The 20,682-nt window shown below is 44.0% G+C and overlaps 1 protein-coding gene across 1 annotated transcript in view; it reads left to right on the forward strand.

Moving 5' to 3' along the window:
- The first annotated feature begins 8,133 nt into the window (after positions 1 to 8,133).
- LOC126291813 (delta-like protein 1) overlaps positions 8,134 to 20,682 on the forward strand; it is a 108,212-nt gene continuing 95,663 nt past the window's right edge. The window contains exon 1 of the mRNA XM_049985509.1: positions 8,134 to 8,266. Coding sequence (XP_049841466.1) covers positions 8,165 to 8,266 — 102 coding nt within the window. The 5' untranslated portion in view covers positions 8,134 to 8,164. The remainder of the gene's footprint in view (positions 8,267 to 20,682) is intronic.

Raw genomic sequence — 20,682 nt, forward strand, 5'->3', positions numbered from 1 at the left:
GAAGGAATCCAGCGGCGTGAGGTCTGGAGAGCGTGTAGGAAACTCGATTCGTCCCCTGCATTCTATCCACTGGCCTAGCACATTGTGTTCCAGGTATGCTCGTACGTCCCTATGATAGTGCGGCAGGGCGCCATCTTGTTGGAGATTATCATTACCGTATAATGCACGAATGGCAGGGAGTATGGAGTCAGCAAGCATTGTTAGGTACGTTTCTCCAGTAACAGTACCTTCAAAGCGGAAAGGCCCAATGAGTCCCCTTGCAGACAAACCACACCACACATTTACACCAGCAAATTCACAGCCTTTTCAACTGTAATGTGAGGATTATCTTCAGCCCAGTACACACAATTGTGCCTATGGACAGTTCCATTGAGTTTCAATTGGGCTTCATCCGACCAAATTATGCTACCCACAAATCCCGGTTCACGTCTATCTCCTGAACCCATTCACAAAATTCGAACCTTCGATCTGGATCGTCGTCACTTGGCTGTTGCACCAGCCTTGCAATGTACACACGAAGCTTGCCTTTCTTCAGAATGCCTAGCACCCTACTAGCACTTACATTACTCTCACGTGCCGCTTGCCTTGAAGATTTTTGAGGCGAACGCTGAAACAGTTCCAAGACCGCAGTTGTGGAATCATCACTTGTAGCTGTACGAGGTCGCCCTGATCGACATTTAAGCACATCACACACTGTTCCATGAATTTCGAATTTGTCTCGTAGACGTGTAATTGTTAACCTTGAAGGGGGTTCTGTGCCATACTCACTTCTCCACTGTCTTCGAACCGCAGCTACATTCCCAAACTTCCAGTACCACTTAATTACCTGCTTCCGCTCTTCAAAGCTCAAACGCACATCCGCCATGTTGCACTTACTTCCTTGCCACCTGTTGAAGAAACATAACATTACTTTCTCACAGATATTTAAAAATGGTTCAAATGGCTCTGAGCACTATGGGACTTAACATCTATGGTCATCAGTCCCCTAGAAATTAGAACTACTTAAACCTAACTAACCTAAGGACATCACACAACACCCAGTCATCACGAGGCAGAGAAAATCCCTGGCCCCGCCGGACAGATAAATAACCTTGTAGAATGGGAAATAAATTGTCTATGACAGTTCAAAGTGTGTATACATTTTTTTTACGCACCCTGTATTTGTACTTAAAACATTATTTAAAACACTGAGATGCTTTTGCCTTAATGAAACATGCGTATTCAACAATATTTAGGCCTTCTCCTAAATTTTTTGCAAGCCCTGTAATTACTGACCGATTTCAAACACGAAAAATTCTCTTAAAACGTACCCATTAACAGGTATAATGCTATGTTAAGGATTTAACACAATAAGTATTACAGCTATCAACTGTGTATATTCAACTGGTATTTGATAACGCGATCACTTAAGGACTTTCAATGAATTCTATACATAATTTTAAACCTGTACGGAATTACAGACATAGACACGCACACGCACGCACACACAAACACACGCACAAATTAATGAAAGGAGAAAAGTTTATTACTCTTCATGCATAACGATTTGATTTATCAGTTCTTTCCCACTAATTTTATTCCCAAGACATTTTGCAGACGGAAACCACTCGTACCACTTAATGTGGCTACAAAATTATGTCACCATACAATACGTAGTTCAGAGGATGTGGCGTCATAAACATTGAGATGCGTGGAAAACTGGCATCTAAATGTGAGATGCTATTGATGTGTTTAATAAACGTTTTACGTAACTTTGCAACAGAACTGTTGCATTACTGAATAATTTAGCGTAGATATTATTTAATCGTCTGTAATGGTGTTCTGTTACTACGAGTCCATGCTGACTGGTAATAACTCTGAATTTTTTATGTGAAAACTGTTAAGATTTTCAGCAAAAAATTATCGTTATTAACATTATATATCTTTATTATTCGTGTTTACATATTTGTAGCCCTCTTCCGCTATACGGCTCTGAATTGTAGAGTGTAACAAGGCAATGTGTAATGTAGTTATTTCGATGCTTAAGAAATATGTAGAAATGAAAAACAAAGAAATAGATTATTAATAACGTTTGTTTTGTTTAAAAAACATTAAGAGTTTTCACATACAACATTCGGAGCAATTACTTTTCAGCCCGCAGATGTACAAGAACGAAGAGATGGCTAAGAGTGAAGTGCTGGTATTAAAAAGGGTATAAGACAGGGAAGCAACCTTTCACCCCTACTGTTCAATGTGTACAGCGAAGAAGAAATGAGGAAATAAAAGAAAGGTTCAAAGAATGGGATTAAAACTCATGGTGAAAGGATATAAATGATAAGATTCATTAGCGACATTGTTATCCTCACTGGAAGTTGCGAAGAATTGCAGGATCTGCGCCGGCCACTGTGACCGAGCGGTTCTAGGCGCTTCAGTCCGGAACCGCGCTGCTGCTGCGGTCGCAGATTCGAATTCTGCCTCCGTCATGGATGTATATGATGTCCTTAGGTTAGTTAGGTTTAAGTAGTTGTAAGTTCTAGGGGAATGATGACTTCAGATGTTAAGTCCCGTAGTGCTCAGAGCCATTTGAACAGGATCTGCTGAATGGAATGAACAGTCTAGTGGATACAAAATGTGGATTGAGAGTAAACCGGAAGATGGCAAAAGTAATGATAGGTAGCAGAACTAAGAATAGTGTGAAGCTTGATAGCGGAACTGGTGACCATGAAGTAGATGAAGTTAAGGAATTCTGCTACCTCGGAAACAAAACAGCCGCCCCTACACAGAGAAAAATACTTACGCCCTTCATTTCGGCATAAATGTACCACCAAGTAACTTAAATCTATCTGCTAATCGTAATAACAATAATAATAAATAGATGCATAGCGAACTCACGACACTCTGGCAGAGGTGTTTCTTTGCAGCAGATTCGTCGATCTCACCTTCTTTCTTAGTGTAGTTGCTGTCTTATGTCAGACAGGGCGGCGATCCTTCTAGAAAATCTGCACTTCTCAGCGAACTACATTTTACCTGGAAAAATCAGATTTTCATAAATATCAGGGAATTCTGCATTTTGAACATAGCACTGACACTGAATTAAATTGAGTTTTATAAATCACTAATTATAAAATACTTAATATTGCAAAGACTGTTAATTATATGTTATTCCATATAAATTACCGATTTTGAAAACTGCAGTTAAACGTCTATGGCTAGCGTATAGCTTAACTGAAAGGAGAGAAAAATCATTATTATCGTATGCTGCATCCCCCGCACACCATTAATTTTTTTTTTTATTTTTTTTATTTTTTTTTTTTTTTTTTTTTTTTTTTGGACGTTTGGGCAGCCAGCGTGGTCGGCGGAATTGATGGACAGGTCGGCAAGAATGTTGAATCGATGCAGGGGCATGGATGACCACAAATAATTGCTGAGTCTTTTGAGGAGAGTGAAACAGCGCTCGCCCGATCAGGCGGTTGCAGTGGTTGACAAAAATTATTCGTAGTGCAATCTCCAAATTAGGAAACAATTCTTGGACGCGGTTTCCACGCAACACTCTATACAAAGTACTTAGCGAGGAGGTTTCTACTTCGGTTTTATGTTATTCATATACATTTCATTGTGCTTTACGTTCACATTCTCTTTTCAAGAAACAAAACAATAATGGCTTATAAGCCACCTTCTAGAATCTGCGGCTGGTCGCAGTGGCGAAGCGGTTCTAGGCGCTTCAGTCTGGAACCGCGCGACCGCAACGGTCGCAGGTTCGAAACCTGCCTCGGCCATGGATGTGTGTGATGTCCGTAGGTTAGTTAGGTTTAAGTAGTTGTAAGTACTAGGCGACTGATGACCTCAGATGTTAAGTCCCATAGTGTTCAGAGCCATTATTTTTAAAATCTGCCGCCCCTTATTATCCGCCGCCGTAGGCAGTTGCGTAGTCTAAACACATGTCTGTATAAAGGATGAAGCAAGAAGGACGTAAACAGTGTACTGGCACGGGCAAAGAGGGCATTCAAGTTAGACAACAAAGTATATGGAGAGCAGCGACCTGGTGCTATATTTAGCTTAAAATCAACAGTCGAGATCGCAATAATGTTTGTTTATTTACCGGTTTCGGCTTACTTAAAGCCATCTTCAGAATTTTTGGCTGGTGCTAGGCAAGGGCCGTGCCGCAGTGGATACCCCAGTTCCCGTGAGATAAGCGAAGTTAAGCGCTGTCGGGCGTGGCCGACACTTGGCTGGGTGACCATCCAGGCCGCCATGCGTTGTTGCCATTTTTTGGGGTTCACTCATCCTCGTGATGCCAATTGAGGAGCTACTCGGCCGAATAGCAGCGGCTCCGGTCACAGAAAACCATCATAACGACCGGGAGAATGGTGTGCTGACCGCACTCCGCGCCTATTCTCTACTAAGGATGACACGGCGGTCGGACGGTCCCGATGGGCCACTTGCGGCCCGAAGACGGAGTATTTATGGCTGGTGCTGGCGCCCTCTCGGTGGTAGTACGACGAGAAAGCTTTAATTTGTTAAAAAAGGGCATTCCTGATAATACTACTCCACTGGTGTCAAACATAGGCCTTTTATTTATTTATTTATTTGTTTATTGTTCCGTGGGACCAAATTAAGGAGAAGTCTCCATAGTCATGGAACGAGTCAGTACATGAAATTATAACACAGTAGGAGAAACAGATAAAATGAAATATAAGTAAAATATTCAGGCGACAATTCGTAAGTTTACATAAAGAAAATCAACAATGTAACACTGGAATTTGTTTAATTTTTCAGCTCTGCCAGAAGCTCCTCGACAGAATAGAAGGAGTGAGCCACGTGGAAACTCTTCAGTTTAGACATAAAGGTGTTTGGGCTACTGCTAAGATTTTTGAGTTCTTGTGGTAGCTTATTGAAAATGGATGCAGCAGAGTACTGCACTCCTTTCTGCAGAAGAGTAAAGGATATGCATTCCACGTGCAGATTTGATTTGTGCCTAGTATTAACTGAGTGAGAGCTGCTAACTCTTGGGAATAAACTAATATTGCTAACAACAAACGGCATTAAATATATATATATACTCTGAGGGCAATGTCATAATTCCCAGACTATTGAATAGGGGTCGACAAGATGTTCTTGAACTTACACCACACAGAGCTCGAACATTCCGTTTTTGAGCCAAAAATACCGTTTTTGAATCAGAAGAATTACCCCAAAAAATAATACCATATGACATAAGCGTATGAAAATGTGCGAAGTAGACCACTTTTCGTGTTGAACTGTCGCTTATTTCAGATACTGTTCTAATGGTAATTAAAGCAGCACTTAGGTTCTGAACAAGATCCTGAACATGGGCTTTCCACAAAGCTTACTATCTATCCGAACGCCTAGGAACTTGAGCTGTTCCGTCTCGCTTATAATCTGCCGTTCTGTCTGATCAAAATATCGGTTCTTGTTGAATTGTGAGTTAGAAACTGTAAAAATTGATTCTTTCAGTGATTTAGCTACAAATTATTTTCCACAAGCCACGAGGTTGTTTCATGAACTACATTACTTGATACTGTTTCAGCATTACACACAAGATCCTTCACTACCAAGCTGGTGTCAAAAGCAAACAGAAATATTTTTGAATCACCTGTAGCACTAGAAGGCATATCATTTATATAAATAACAGCAGTGGCCCTAGCACCGACCCTTGGGGAATGCCCCACTTAATAGTGCCCCATTGGAACTGAACATCACTACCACTCTCAATCATATACAACCGCTCGCTCACCCGCAGATCTGTACCTACAGATTGGAAAATTGCGCAGGTCGGAACAGTGTTTAACAAGGGTAGTAGGAGTAATCCATCGAACTACAGACCTATATCATTGACGTCGGTTTGCAGTAGGGTTTCGGAGCATATACTGTATTCAAATATTATGAATCACCTCGAAGGGAACGATCTATTGATACGTAATCAGCATGGTTTCAGGAAACATCGTTCTTGTGCAACACAGCTACCTCTTTATTCGCACGAAGTAATGGCCGCTATCGACAGGGGATGTCAAGTTGATTCCGTATTTCTAGATTTCCTGAAAGCTTTTGACACCGTTCCTCACAAGGGACTTCTAATCAAGCTGCGGGCCTATGGGGTATCATCTCAGTTGTGCGACTAGATTCGTGATTTCGTGTCAGGAAGGTCGCAGTTCGTAGTAATAGACGGCAAATCATCGAGTAAAACTGAAGTGATATCAGGTGTTCCCCAGGGAAGGGTCCTGGGACCTCTGCTGTTCTTGATCTATATAAATGACCTGAGTGACAATCTGAGCAGTTCTCTTAGGTTGTCCGCAGATGATGCTGTAATTTACCGTCTAGTAAGGTCATCCGAAGACCATTATCAGTTGCAAAGCGAGTTAGAAGAGATTGCTGTATGGTGTGGCAGGTTGCAGTTGACGCTAAATAACGAAAAGTGTGAGGTGATCCACATGAGTTCCGAAAGAAATCCGTTGAAGTTCGATTACCCAATAAATAGTACAATTCTCAAGGCTGTAAATTCAACAATGTACCTGGGTGTTCAAATTACGAACACCTTCAGTTGGAAAGACCACATAGATAATATTGTGGGGAAGGCGAGCCAAAGGTTGCGTTTCATTGGCAGGACACTTGGAAGATTCAACAAGTCCACTAAAGAGACAGCTTACACTACACTCGTTCGTCCTCTGTTAGAATATTACTGCGCGATGTGGGATCCTTACCAGGTGGGATTGACGGAGGACATCGAAAGGGTGCAAAAAAGGGCAGCTCGTTTTGTATTATCACGGTAATAGGGGAGAGAGTGTGGCAGATATGATACGCCAGTTGCGATGGAAGTCATTAAAGCAAACACGTTTTTCGTCGCGGCGAGATCTATTTACGAAATTTCAGTCACCAACTTTGTCTCCCGAATGCCAAAATAGTTTGTTGAGCCCTACCTACATAGGTAGGAATGATCATCAAAATAAAATAAGAGAAATCAGTGCTCGAACAGAAAGGTTTAGGTGTTCGTTTTTTCCGCGGGAGTTGAATGGCAAAGAGATAGTATGATTGTGGTTCGATGAACCCTTTGCCAAGCACTTAAATGTGAATTGCAGAGTAATCATGTAGACGTAGATGTAGATGAACTTACACCACATATAACTCTAACAGCCAGTTTTGAGCCAAAAATACCCTTTTTCAATCAGAAGAATTACCCCAAAAATAATACCATATGAGATAAGCGTATGAAAATATGCGAAGTAGACTACTTTTCGTGTTGAACTGTCACTTATTTCAGATACTGTTCTAATGGTAAATAAAGCAGCATTTAGTTTCTGAACAAGATCCTGAACATGGGCTTTCCACAACAGCTTACTATCTATCCGAACTCTACCGTCTCGCTTATAATATGCCCATTCTGTCTGATCAAAATATCGGTTCTTGTTGAATTGTGAGTTAGAAACTGTAAAAACTGAGTCTTACTGTGATTTAGCATCAAATTATTTTCCACAAGCCACGAAGTTATTTCATGAACTACATTATTTGATACTGTTTCAATATTACACACAAGATCCTTCACTAGCAAGCTGGCGTCATCAGCAAACAGAAATATTTTTGAATCACCTGTAATACTAGAAGGCTACTGGCAAAACAGCACTGGCCCCAGCACCGACCCTTGGGGAACGCTCCACTTAACAGTGCCCCATTGGGACTGAACATCACTACCCCTCTCAATATTGCGGAAAATTACCTTCTGCTTTCTGTTCTTAAAGTAAGAGGCAGTCTTAATTCGAAAAAGAAATTTCTGAGAATAGTTGAGGAGGTAGGTCGCGAGTGCTGCTCTGAGATGAAAAGGTTAGCGTAGGAGAGGAATTGGCACCGGGTGTCTCCAGCCCATGCAAAAGCCTGGTGGAAAGCGTAAAAATATCTAAAATCTGACAAGAGCAACTCCGTATCAGTGGAGCACTAAGGATAAGGAAGTAGCTGAACGTATGTGAAAGCGCCGCTAATTACGCGCTGTTGTTCAGACTGGTGTAGCTTCGCCAGCCGCCCGTGTCCCTGCCCTAGGCTGCGTCCCAGTATTCTGGCCGACCCCGCCGGCGCTGCAGCCGGGACAGTGACCCCGCTAAGTGTGCCAGCCGCGAGGTACAGTTAGGCCGCGGGCGCGCAGTCGCCGGCTGGGGGGCAGCGACAGTCTCGCGCAGACATGCCGGCGAGTCGCAGCAGCTGCCTCCTGGTGCTCGCCCTCTTCTGGGCCACCGCCTGCCTCGCTGCCGCCGGCGGATACGTGCCCAAGTGGAAGAAGCAGGTACTGTCGCCACCGCCCCAAGAACACAGCGGAAGGTCGTAACATGCCGTACACTGTCACAAATAAGCGTAGACCACGCTAGCTTGCCTAGTAGCTATGGTCACTAAAGGCCTTAAGCCGTCGGCACACGGACCGTGGTGTCGAACGTGAACGTTGAGCGTGCCAAATTCAACGTGCTGCTGGACGCTCAGGAACGATGCGACTCGTGCATACGGTACGTGGGCCCCAAAGTGGTATACTCGATCGCAACGCACTCCAGCGGCAGTTGAGGGATGTTTCTACCTCATAAATCGCACTGTTTACTCAACGGGCGCGCCTACAACACCCACGTTAGCTCTACAAAAAACGCACGTTTCCTCCATTGTCCACATGCTAGTCACGTTGTACTGTACGTAATACACACAAATAAAAACTTCACTGTCCATGAACATGTTTTAAGACGAAAAGGAAGTGCCACGTCCAAACAATAAGAAGAAACACTTATAAACGTTCCACTACAAACAGTGCGGTACAAATTTGGAATACTTCTCCGCATAAGATAAACATTACTTCATCATTCCCACATTTTAGTAAAACTCCAAGGTCACATGATCACTGTTTCTACCCAGTAGCAGAGTCTTTGCAACATGTGAATTACGAAACGTAAAAGAAAAAGGAACAATATATATTTATACAAGCAACGCCAGCTGTCCTGTAGATTAAGCCAATCGAACGGACTCAGTCGTCGAAAAAAGGTGAACTTATATTTACATAACATCATATACTATAATATATACTTACATTAAATTAATAATAAAGTATCAGAAGCCAATAAAAAAGCAAATGTTAGGAAAAAACATTTAGATCTTGCGAGACGTGAACCACCGCCCTGTCATGCATCTCGAGACGGATCAGTGACGTTACTCACTACCCTAAACCAACAATATACTGTCGATCTCCAAACCCAGCATTTTGCCGCTTGCTAAAAGCTTTAATCGTAGCTATGTTACTAACTGAAATTTAATTTTATCAAATTGTACCACAATACGCAAGTTACAATAATATGATGCTCAAAAGCCCGCATCTCGTGGTCGCGCAGTAGCGTTCTCGCTTCCCGCGCCCGGGTTCCCGGATTCGATTCCCGGCGGGGTCACGGATTTTCTGTGCCTCGTGGTGGCTGGGTGTTGTGAGTTGTCCTTAGGTTAGTTAGGTTTAAGTAGTTCTAAGTTCTAGGGGACTGATGACCATAGATGTTAAGTCCCATAGTGCTCAGAGCCATTTGAACCATCTGAGTTTTGATGTTCAAAAAATGTTCGAATGTGTGTGAAATATTATGGGACCTAACTGCTAAAGTCATCAGTCCCCAAGCTTACACACTACATAACCTAAGTTATCCTAAGGACAAACAGACACACCCATGCCCGAGGGAGGACTCGAACCTCCTCCGGCACGAGCCACACAGTCCATGACTGTAGCGCCGTTGACCGAATATGATGGTTCTCAGTATTTTATTGTAACGCATCACACAGTTAACATCGGGCTTTCAAGTGATTCTCAGTTTTCCGGTGCTCAGAAACGACATATATACACATAGGCTAAACTGAATGCCAATATGGCATCTTCTAACTCTGTGCTGAAGATAGATGGCGTGCATGTGACGTAGGTGGCGTTGTGTCAACGCTCAGAATATCTGACATGCTAGATCTTGCTCTGTACGTACGGAAAGCGTGTTATTCCACGCTATGACGTTAGAAACTCGGAACGCTAGACGTTCGGATGCACGGTCCGTGTGCCCACGGCGTAAAGCCGTCGGCACACGGCCGTGCTGTCGAACGTGAACGTTGAGCGTGCCAAGTTCAGCGTGCTGCTGAACGCTCAGGAACGATGCGACTCGTGCATACGGTACGTGGGCCCCAACGTGGTATACTCGATCGCAACGCACTTCAGCGGCAGTTGAGGGATGTTTCTAGTTCGCACTGTTTACTCAACGGGTGCGTCTCAAATTCCCAAGTTAGCTCTATTAAAACGCACATTTCCTCCATCGTCACGAAAAGGAAAGTACCATGCTCAGTCAATAACGACACAGGGTTGTAAAAGTTCCATTACAAACAGTGCGGTACAAATTTAGAATACTTCTCCGCATAAGATAAACATTATTTCATGATTCCCACTTTTTAGTAAAATTCCAAGGTTACTCTTATTTCATCACTGTTCCTACCCAGTAGCAGAATCTTTGCAACATGTGATTTACGAAGCGTAAAAGAAAAAGGAGCAAAATATCTTTATACAAGTAGCGCAAGCTGTCCTGTAGATTAAGCCAATCGAACAAAGTCGCGCCTCAAAAAAAGGTGAACTTATATTTACGTAAGATCAAATATTATAACATATATTAAACTAATGACAAAGTGTCAGAACCTAATAAAAACTCGAATGTCAGGAAAAAAATTTTCGATGTGTTACGACGCGAGCCACCGCCCCAACCTCACTACGATGGTTCAAATGGCTCTGAGCACTATGGGACTTATCATTTTAGGTCATCAGTCCCCTAACTAACCTAAGGACTTCACACACGTCCATGCCTGAGGCAGGATTAGAACCTGCGACCGTAGCAGCCCTGCAGTTCCGGACTGCAGCGCCTAGAACCGCACGGCCACCGTGGCCGGCCAACCTCACTACAGGACAAAGACGCTACCCATTACGCTAAACCAACAACACGCTCTTTGGTCTTAGCCATATTGTGTTACACCAAGCTAAAAACGTTAATCGCAGATGATTATGTTGCTAGTTGAAATTTAATTATAACAAATTGTTCCGAGAACAATGCGTTTTGGGTGGATCTCCAGTGTGTTGCTGCCTTCAAATAGCACACTCTCATAATAACCAAGTTACAATAATTATTTTGCCACGAATGTGATCTTTCTCATTATTTTATTGGAATGAATAACACAACTAACAACGGGTTTTCCAGTGATTCTCAATTTTCTGGTGCCCAGAAACGGCATATATACATATAGGCTTGAAATGAATGCCAATATGGCGCCTCACAACTCTGTACTCAAGGGAAGCGGCGTGCGTGTGACGTAGGTGGCGTTGTGTCATCTCACTGGTCAACGCTCAGACGGACGCTCAGAATATCTGAAATGCCAGATATTGCTCTGCACGATCGGAAAGACTCCCGAAGGGGCTATTCCACGCTATGACGTCGTAAACTCGGCACGCCTAACGCTCAACGTTCGGATGCACGGTCCGTGTGCCGACGGCTTTACCAGCGGCACGTGTACGTTACGTGTGTTACATACCTGTCGGGTGTTACCTCATACATCACACCTTCTTTTCGCACGTAATAAGTGTGTTACTAGATTACTCTAAAAACCGGATATTTTGAACCGCGGCGGCCCCTGTGGGCGAGCGGTTCTACGAGCTTCAGTCTGGAACCGCGCGAACGCTACGGTCGCAGGTTCGAATCCTGCCTAGGGCATGGATGTGTGTGATGTCCTTAGGTTCTACACTACTGGCCATTAAAATTGCTACACCAAGAAGAAATGCATATGATAAACGGGTATTCATTGGACAAATATATTATACTGGAACTGACATGTGATTATATTTTCACGCAATTTGGGTGCATACATCCTGAGAAATCAGCATCCAGAACAACCACTTCTGGCCGTAATAACGGCCTTGGTACACCTGGGCATTGAGTCAAACAGAGCTTGGATGGCGTGTACAGGTACAGCTGCCCATGCAACTTCAACACGATACCACAGTTCATCAAGGGTAGTGACTGGCGTATGGTGACGAGCCAGTAGCTCTGCCACCATTGACCAGACGTTTTCAGTTGGTGAGACATCTGGATAATGTGCTGCCCAGGACAGTAGTCGAACATTTTCTGTATCCAGAAACGCCCGTACAGGACCTGCAACATGCGGTCGTGCATTAACCTGCTGAAATGTGGGGTTTTGCAGGGATCGAATGAAGGGTAGACCCGCGGGTCTAACACATCGAAATGTAACGTCCACTGTTCAAAGTGCTGTCAATGCGAACAAGAGGTGACCGAGACGTGTAACCAATGTCACCCCATACCATCACGCCGAGTGATACGCCAGTATGGAGATGACGAATACACGCTTCCAGTGTGCGTTCACTGCGATGTCGCCAAACACGGATGCGACCATTATGACGCTGTAAACAGAACCAGGATTCATCCGAAAAAATGACGTTTTGCCATTCGTGCACCAAGGTTCGTCGTTGAGTACACCATCGCAGGCGCTCCTGTCTGTGATGCAGCGTCAAAGCTAACAGCAGCCATGGTCTCTGAGCTGATAGTCCGTGCTGCTGATAACGTCGTCGAACTGTTCATGCAGATGGTTTTTGTCTTTCAAACGTCGGCATCTGTTGACTAAGGAATCGAGACGTGGCTGCACGATCCGTTACACGGCTACAGCCATGCGGATGATATGCCAGTCATCTCGACTGCTAGTGATTCGAGGCCGTTGAGATCCAACACGGCGTTCCGTATTTCCCTCGTGAACCCACTGATTCCATATTTTGCTAACAGTCATTCGATCTCGACCAACGCGAGCAGCAATGTCGCGATACGATAATCGCGATAGGCTACAATCCGAGCTTTCTCAAAGCGGGAAACGTGATGGTACGCATTTCTCCTCCTTACGCGAGGCATCACAACAACGTTTGACCAGGCAACGCCGGTCAACTGCTGTTTGTGTATGAGAAATCGGTTGGAAACTTTCCTCATGTCGGCACGTTGTAGGTGTCGCCACCGGCGCCAACCTTGTGCGAATGCTCTGAAAAGCTAATCATTTGCATATCACAGCATCGTCTTCCTGTCGGTTAAATTTCGCGTCTGTAGTATATCATCTTCGTGGCGTAGCAATGTTAATGGCCATAAGTGTAAGTTCTAGGGGACTGATGACCTCAGATGTTAAGGCCATAGTACTCAGAGCCATTTGAACCAGTTGAACCGTTGAACCGTTGAACCCTCAAGAAACAGTGAGGATATACTCTGAAGAACCAATAAACTGGTACACCTCCCCAATTTCGCACAGAGCCCCGGCGAGTACGCAGAAGTGCTGCAACACGACGTGACATGGACTCGACTAATGTCTGAAATAGTGCTGGAGGAACTGACACCATGAATCCTGCACGGCTGTCCATAAATCGGTAAGAGGGGGTAGGGGGGGGGGGGTGTAGAGATGTCTTCCGAACAGCACGTTGCAAGGTATCCCAGATATGCACAATAATGTTCATGTCTGGAGAGATTGTTGGCCATCGGAAGTGTTTAAACTCAGAAGAGCGTTCCTGGAGCCACTCTGTAGCAATCCCGGACGTGTGAGGTCTTGCATTCCCCTGCTGGAATTACCCACGTCCGTCGGAATACCCAAAGGACATAAATAGATGCAGGTGATCAGACAGGATGCTTACGTACGTGTCACTTGTCAGAGTCGTATACACGCATGTCAGGGCTTCCATATCGCTCCAACTGCACACGCCACACACCGTTACAGAGCCTCAACGAGCTTGAACAGTCTCTGCTATTTAATTAGAGAGAAGGTCAGCGTTGGCCGTAATATTGATGTTTTATTAATAGCAAAATCGATTTTCAATGACATAGTGATCATCTTCAGTGCTGTGGTGTACAAATTAAACTCATAGGCACTGGTGTCAAGTTATTAAGGCACTGGTGTCAAGTTATTATCAGTAACCAAAGCTTACGAAACGATGGTTTCATAAGCTTTGGTTACTGATAATAACTTGGCACCAGTGCCTTAGAGTTTAATTTGTACACCATAGCACTGAAGATGATCACTAAGTGATTGAAAATCGATTTTGCTATTAATAAACCATCAATATTACAGCCAACGCTGACCTCCTCTCTAATTCCACGTGTATGGTCGTAGCGCACACAGCACTCTATAGAGTCGCCAATCAATAAGTCTATGCTACATCCAGGGAACATGGATTGTGAGGTTATCTCCACACCAGTACACATCCATCTGCTCGATACAATTTCAAACAAGACTTGTCTGACTAGGCAATATGTTTCGAGCCATCAACAGTCCAATGTCAGCGTTGGCAGGTCCAGGTGAGGCGTGAAGCTTTGTGTCGTGCATTCATCAACGGTACGTAAGTGGGCCTTCGGCTACGAAAGTCGATATCCGTAACGTTTCGTTGAACGGTTCGCAGGCTGACACTTGTTCATGGTTCAAATGGTTCAAATGGCTCTGAGCACTACGCGACTTAACTTCTGAGGTCATCAGTCGCCTAGAACATAGAACTAATTAAACCTAACTAACCTAAGGACATCACACACACCCATGCCCGAGGCAGGATTCGAACCTGCGACCGTAGCGGTCGCTCGGCTCCATACTGTAGCGCCTAGAACCGCACGACCACTCCGGCCGGGTACTTGTTGATGGCCCAGCACTGAAATCTGCAGCAGTTTGCGGCAGGGTTGCACTTCTGTCACGTTGAACGATTCTCTTCAGTCGTCGTTGGTCCTGTTCTTGCAGGATCTTTTACCGGCTGCAGAAATGTCCGAGATTTGATGTTTTACCGCATTGCTGATAATCGCGGTGCATTCGTAAAATAGTCGTACGGGAAAATCCCCACTTCATCGCTACCTCGCAGATGCTGTGTCCCATCGCTCGTGAGCCGACTACAACCCACTTAAATCTTGATAACCTGCCATGTAGCAACAGTAATCGTTCTAACAACTGCGCCAAACACTTGTCGTCTTATATAGGCATTGCACACCGCAGCATCGTATTCTGCCTGTTTACATATCTCTGTATTTAAATATGTATCCCTATACCGGTTTCTTTGGCGCTTCACTGGATAAAGGGTCACGTAACCTACAGAACGTTTTTGTATAGTGATCCTCCTGTCTGTTACTTAAAAATAAGCAGTTTTTATAACAAAATGGATATTGTCAATTATTTATTCGAAAATTGTTGATTTGTAGTGTGTAACACACGGATGTTGTGGTAAAAGTAAAGAAATCACTACAGATTTGTCATATAGCGCTAGAAAACGCAATTTAGTCAATAAAAGGGAATGATGTCCGGCTCTAGATATATGGAATAAAAAAGCAGAGAAGTTTTGGTAGAGCGGAACTCTCTACTCAACACTAATCTAGAAACTGCGAGACGGCATTTCATTGGAACAGCGTAAAGTTGGGGTGCCTCAGAGATCTGTGCTGGGACCGATACTGTATCTCATACAAAGGGTGAGTCAGCTGCCCCTATCGTTTTATGCAACCCGCAATGTAATATCTCGCCTTCATAAACCACGTGCGAGATTTTCGTATTCTCTCGCTCACTACTCGCACTACAGAAAAAGCAAACGGGGACTTTTTCTAGGAAATTCAGTAGTCAAATTTTGTACAGGGATACGTTTTAGCTAGAGACCGTAGTTTTTGACTTATTTAAGAAAAACGTACCCCAAGTGACCTTCACACACACCTCCATTCCCACAATCAGACCCCACCATTTAGAATTTCTAGCCTGATTACGCAACCGACTTATTCGAGCACTTACAGATTGTAAACTGAGATTTTTGCAAATTTTACCTAACAATTTTGTAAATTTTAACAGCGTAAATTAACAATTACATAGTTGTAATCGTCTGCCCACCTGACTACTAAACTACTTTGCTTGTAAGCAATAATTTTGGACTGAGTAGTGTAACATCTACAAAAGTCGGTTTTCTGTCATTACAAACATGGGCACATGTTAGCGAAGTAGCTGGCTGTGCTGCTAGCGTAATAGCCCAGTCAGTGGAGTCCAAAGAAGGTCGAATATTGGGAAAGGTTCGTGCAGTCGGAAATATTTGTACTGTGGTAGGAGGGAGCGTCACGAACAACATACTAGTAATCCTAACCGGTGGGATCTGAGTGTGGAAGTAGGCGTGTGTGTGAAGATCACTTTTGTACGTTTTACTTGAATAGCTCGAAACCTATGGTCCCTAGCTAAAAGACACACCGGTCCAATATTTAACTATATTACATTTCATAGGAAAAAACCCTGCTTACTTTTCCTGTGTAATTAATAGTTCGCACTTATCGAGTGAGGGAATATGAAAATCTCGCTCGTGGTTCATGTAGCCCAGGTACAACATGGCGGGTTGCATAGAATGACAGCGGTGAGGGCAGCTAAATCAAATGGTTCAAATGGCTCTAAGCACTATTGGGCTTAACATCTGAGGTCATCAGTCCCCTAGACTTAGAACTACTTAAACCTGCCTAACCTAACGACATCACACACATCCATGCCCGAGGCAGTATTCGAACCTGCGACCGTAGCAGCAGCGCGGTTCCGGACTGAAGCGCCTAGAATCGCTCGGCCACAGCGGCAGCTAAATCACCTTGTATACAGTCTGTCCCATGAGGAATGGTTAATATTCAGCGATAGCACGGCAGAATTCGTTTGAACCAAAACACTTCGTACGAAAATATGCCCTATTACGAATTGTTGCCAAAGTAGGACTAATTTAATGTCACTTCTGTATGTTTCTCTTAAAATGCGGCAACCACGGGTTCTGGCAAAGAAGTGGCCCAGTAAAAAAATTAAACTACATTCAGTTAACTACCAAAAAGATTATATTTACTTTTTTTTCTCTGAGACTAGTAGTTTGCGTGAACAGAGCGATGTTGTTCTTGTGATCTTCAGTCCTGAGACTGGTTTGATGCAGCTCTCCATGCTACTCTATCCTGTGCTAGCTACTTCATCTCCCAGTACCTACTGCAGCCTACATCCTTCTGAATCTGCTTAGTTTATTCATCTCTTGGTCTCCCTCTACAATTTTTACCCTCCACGCTGCCCTCCAATACTAAATTGGTGATTCTTTGATGCCTCAGAACTTGTCCTACCAAGCGATCCCTTCTTCTAGTCAAGTTGTGCCAGAAACTCCTCTTCTCTCCAATTCTATTCAATACCTACTCATTAGTTACGTGATCTACACATCTAATCTTCAGCATTCTTCTGCAGCACCACATTTCGAAAGCTTCTATTCTCTTCTTGTATAAGCTATTTATCGTCTACGTTTCACTTCCATACATGGCTACACTTCATTCAAATACTTTCAGAAACGACTTCCTGACGTTTCAATCTATACTCGATGTTAACAAATTTTTCTTCTTCAGAAACGCTTTCCTTGCCATTGCCAGTCTACATTTTATATCTTCTCTACTTCGACCATCATCAGTTATTTTGCTCTCCAAGTAGCAACTCCTTTACTACTTTTTACTTCGACTACATTCCATTATCCTCGTTTTGCTTTTGTTGTAACAGAGCGATAGAATATCGAAAATCTCGCGCGACGTGCATGTGCTGTAGCTTAGGTGTTCTTATATGCCAGTTTGAGGTAGTTTCCCGACTTGGTAGGCTACAAGTGTCTTGTATCAGAATGTTCGATTCGACTTCCTCCTAGTGTGGTACGTTGCAAACAATTACAATGTGCCCAATAATAGAGAAAATATGTAACAATGTACACACGATAATTCCTGTCATATATCTGAATATTGACGATTCATCCTGGGGCACCCTGTATATGTGGATAATTGATCATTGCAGTTCACAAAATTTCATGTAAAATGTACAGTTTAGGTCATTCTCATCAGTATGGTCAATGGCTCTGCCTTGGAGTGTGACTGGAGCATTGTTCAGCGGGCGGGAGGGGGGGGGGGGTGGTGGAGGGGTGGCGTTCTTCCTCAGGGGTCATTGCTGGGACCGCTCCTGTTTCTTATATGTTATAAATTATTTTTTTTAATATGACAGGTGATTCTAAAATATTTAACCCGCCAGGGTAGCCGAGAGCGCTAACACGCTGCTTCCTGGACTCGGGTAGGCGCGCCGGCCCCAGATCGAATCCGTCCGGCGGATTAACGACCAGGGCCGGTGTGCTGGCCAGCCTGGATGTGCTTTTTAGGTCGTTTTCCACATCCCGCTAGGTGAATACTGGGCTGGTCCTCCACGTTCCGCCTCACTTACACGACTCGCAGACATCTGAACACACTCGCATTATTCCATTAATTACACTCGACGCAGACAGTTGGGGTACACTAATTCCGTCCCGGGGGGTACGAGGTGGCGATAGGAAGGGCATCCGGCCACCCCTTTCCAGTAACCTTGCCAAATCCGTTCCAGCATCAGCATGGGATATAGCACCAGTGAAAGAAAGTGATTCTAAAATATTTCTGTTTCCTTATGACAGTAGATTGGCAGAAGGGTGCTATGTAGAACATAGACAGTGCATCAAATATACTGGTATCCAAAATTAAGGTAACAAATGGAAATTTCGCAACGTTGCGTTTATTTTACCATACAACAGTACAAACAGGTGACAGTGAAGTAGAAATAATGTAAAGAATAGAGAATGTAAACTACTGCAACATGCATAACTGTACACAAAAATGTTCTTCGCTTCTTCTTTCTTAACGAATTTGAACAAACATTTCGACAACTGGTTAAAACGCACTGTATGGAGTGTGACCTCCTCTGGCAGCAATATAGGCCTGACAACGACCGTACACGCTGTCAGTGATGTCGTCAGCCTCACGTTGAGGCAATAACGGCCATTCCTCCTGCAGAGCTGCTCACAAGTCTTGGAGAGAGGACGGTGAATCCTGTCGTGATGGAAGCCCTCTCCCTAGTGCATTCCAGACATGCTCTGTGGGATTGAAATCGGGAGAGCGAGCAGGCCACGCCATGCGTGCAATATCTTCCGTTTCCATGAAAACATCAGCCACCTATGATGTCGAGCACTATCGTCTGGACCCACAGCACCTCGCAACAACTGAACACGAGGTCCCAAGATCTCGTCTGATACCGGACAGCAGTTAAACCTTGCCGATTCACCCCTACAAATTTCATGAAGAGGGGTTCGAGTGACAAACGTAGTCGCTGCCTATGCCATTAGGGATCCTGCTCGATATCGGTCTCTTTCCACAATGTTTGGGTCCCGAGATCGTGTTCCACGTTCCCTCCAGATGCGAATTCATCGAAAATCACTCTCCAGACTAAATCGACACTCATCTATGAAAACAACATTGACTCACTCTTCGACCGTCCAGGTGGCATGTTCGTCACGCCACTCTAGACGATCCCTTCTTTGAAGACGTGTCACAGGTAGACAAACAGCACTCTGCCAAAGCCTTCTGTAAACCGTTTGTCTGGATACAACACGACCAGTCGATGCTGCGACCTCATATGCCAGTTGCCGTGCAGTACTAAGGCGGTATTGTCGTGTCCTTACAGCCAAATAACGGTCTTCTCTTATGAAGTCACACTTGTTCGGCCCTGCCCTGGTCTTCGGGCTATAGTTTCGGCCTCTAGAATCTGTCATCAAAACCGAGAAACAAAAAAACGATTCACATTAAGCCATCAAGCCAAATCAGTTTGCGAGTCCTGCTTCCTTTCTTTTTATGGCCGTTCACCGCAGGGAGTCTGGTAGGTACTTCTCTGTGCCACACTACACCGTCTGTGACTGCGTGCACAGCAGTTGTGGATGTAGGACTACCTGGCAAACGCTACCTAGTTTCATAGGTGCGCTGGCGTCATCGTTGGCATGGTTGTCCGTTGTCCAGAATGGCATCTACCGTGCAGAAGACGATCGACGAAGATCTCGTTGACAGCTGACATTATTATATCGCGAATTAGTTACACGACGGGGAAATAGCGGCTTGTTGCTTTAATTTTGAACATCAGTGTAGTAAAGTTCAACAAATAACTTCATAACTTGTAGGAAGTAAATTCATGCTAAATTACAACAAGATTCAGTCTTTACGGATTCTAAGACGCAGTCCGACTAAAAGTGAGAGCATATGATTAGTGAGCCTAAACAATTAAAATTCCAAGGTGTCCAATTGGATAGAAAGCTGTCGCGAAGAGTCTGTGCTCAGGATCTTGTTCAAAAACCGAATGTTTCTGTATTTATTGTTAGAACTGTATGCGTTAGTGAAATTAGTCTACTTTGCATAGCTTGATTCGCTTATGACATACGGATTTACACTTTGGGGCATCTCTTTCCATTCACGAAGAGTATTTTCGGATCAGAAGCGGACAATTCGAGCAGCCTTCTCATCACAGAGTAGCAACCGCAATGCCTACATTATCTATTATTTGCTGTGCTGAAATATAGTTTTTACCCCTATTGTTCCCTGTAATAGCAAGGACGTTATTGCCTGATGTGTAAACAGATGTCCTATCATCCTGTCCCCTCTTTTTAGTGTTTTCCATATATTCCTTTTCTCGTCGATTCTACGGAGAATGCCCTCATTCACTACCTTATCAGTCAACCTAATTTTCAACGTCCTTCTCCCACATCTCAAATGCTAAGATTCTCTTCGGTTTTCCCACGTCCATGTTTCACAACCATTCAATGCTGTGCTCCAAACGTACACTTTCAGAAATTTCTTCCTC

This window comes from Schistocerca gregaria, chromosome 9, assembly GCF_023897955.1.
Source record: "Schistocerca gregaria isolate iqSchGreg1 chromosome 9, iqSchGreg1.2, whole genome shotgun sequence".
NCBI classification, from domain to species: domain Eukaryota; kingdom Metazoa; phylum Arthropoda; class Insecta; order Orthoptera; family Acrididae; genus Schistocerca; species Schistocerca gregaria.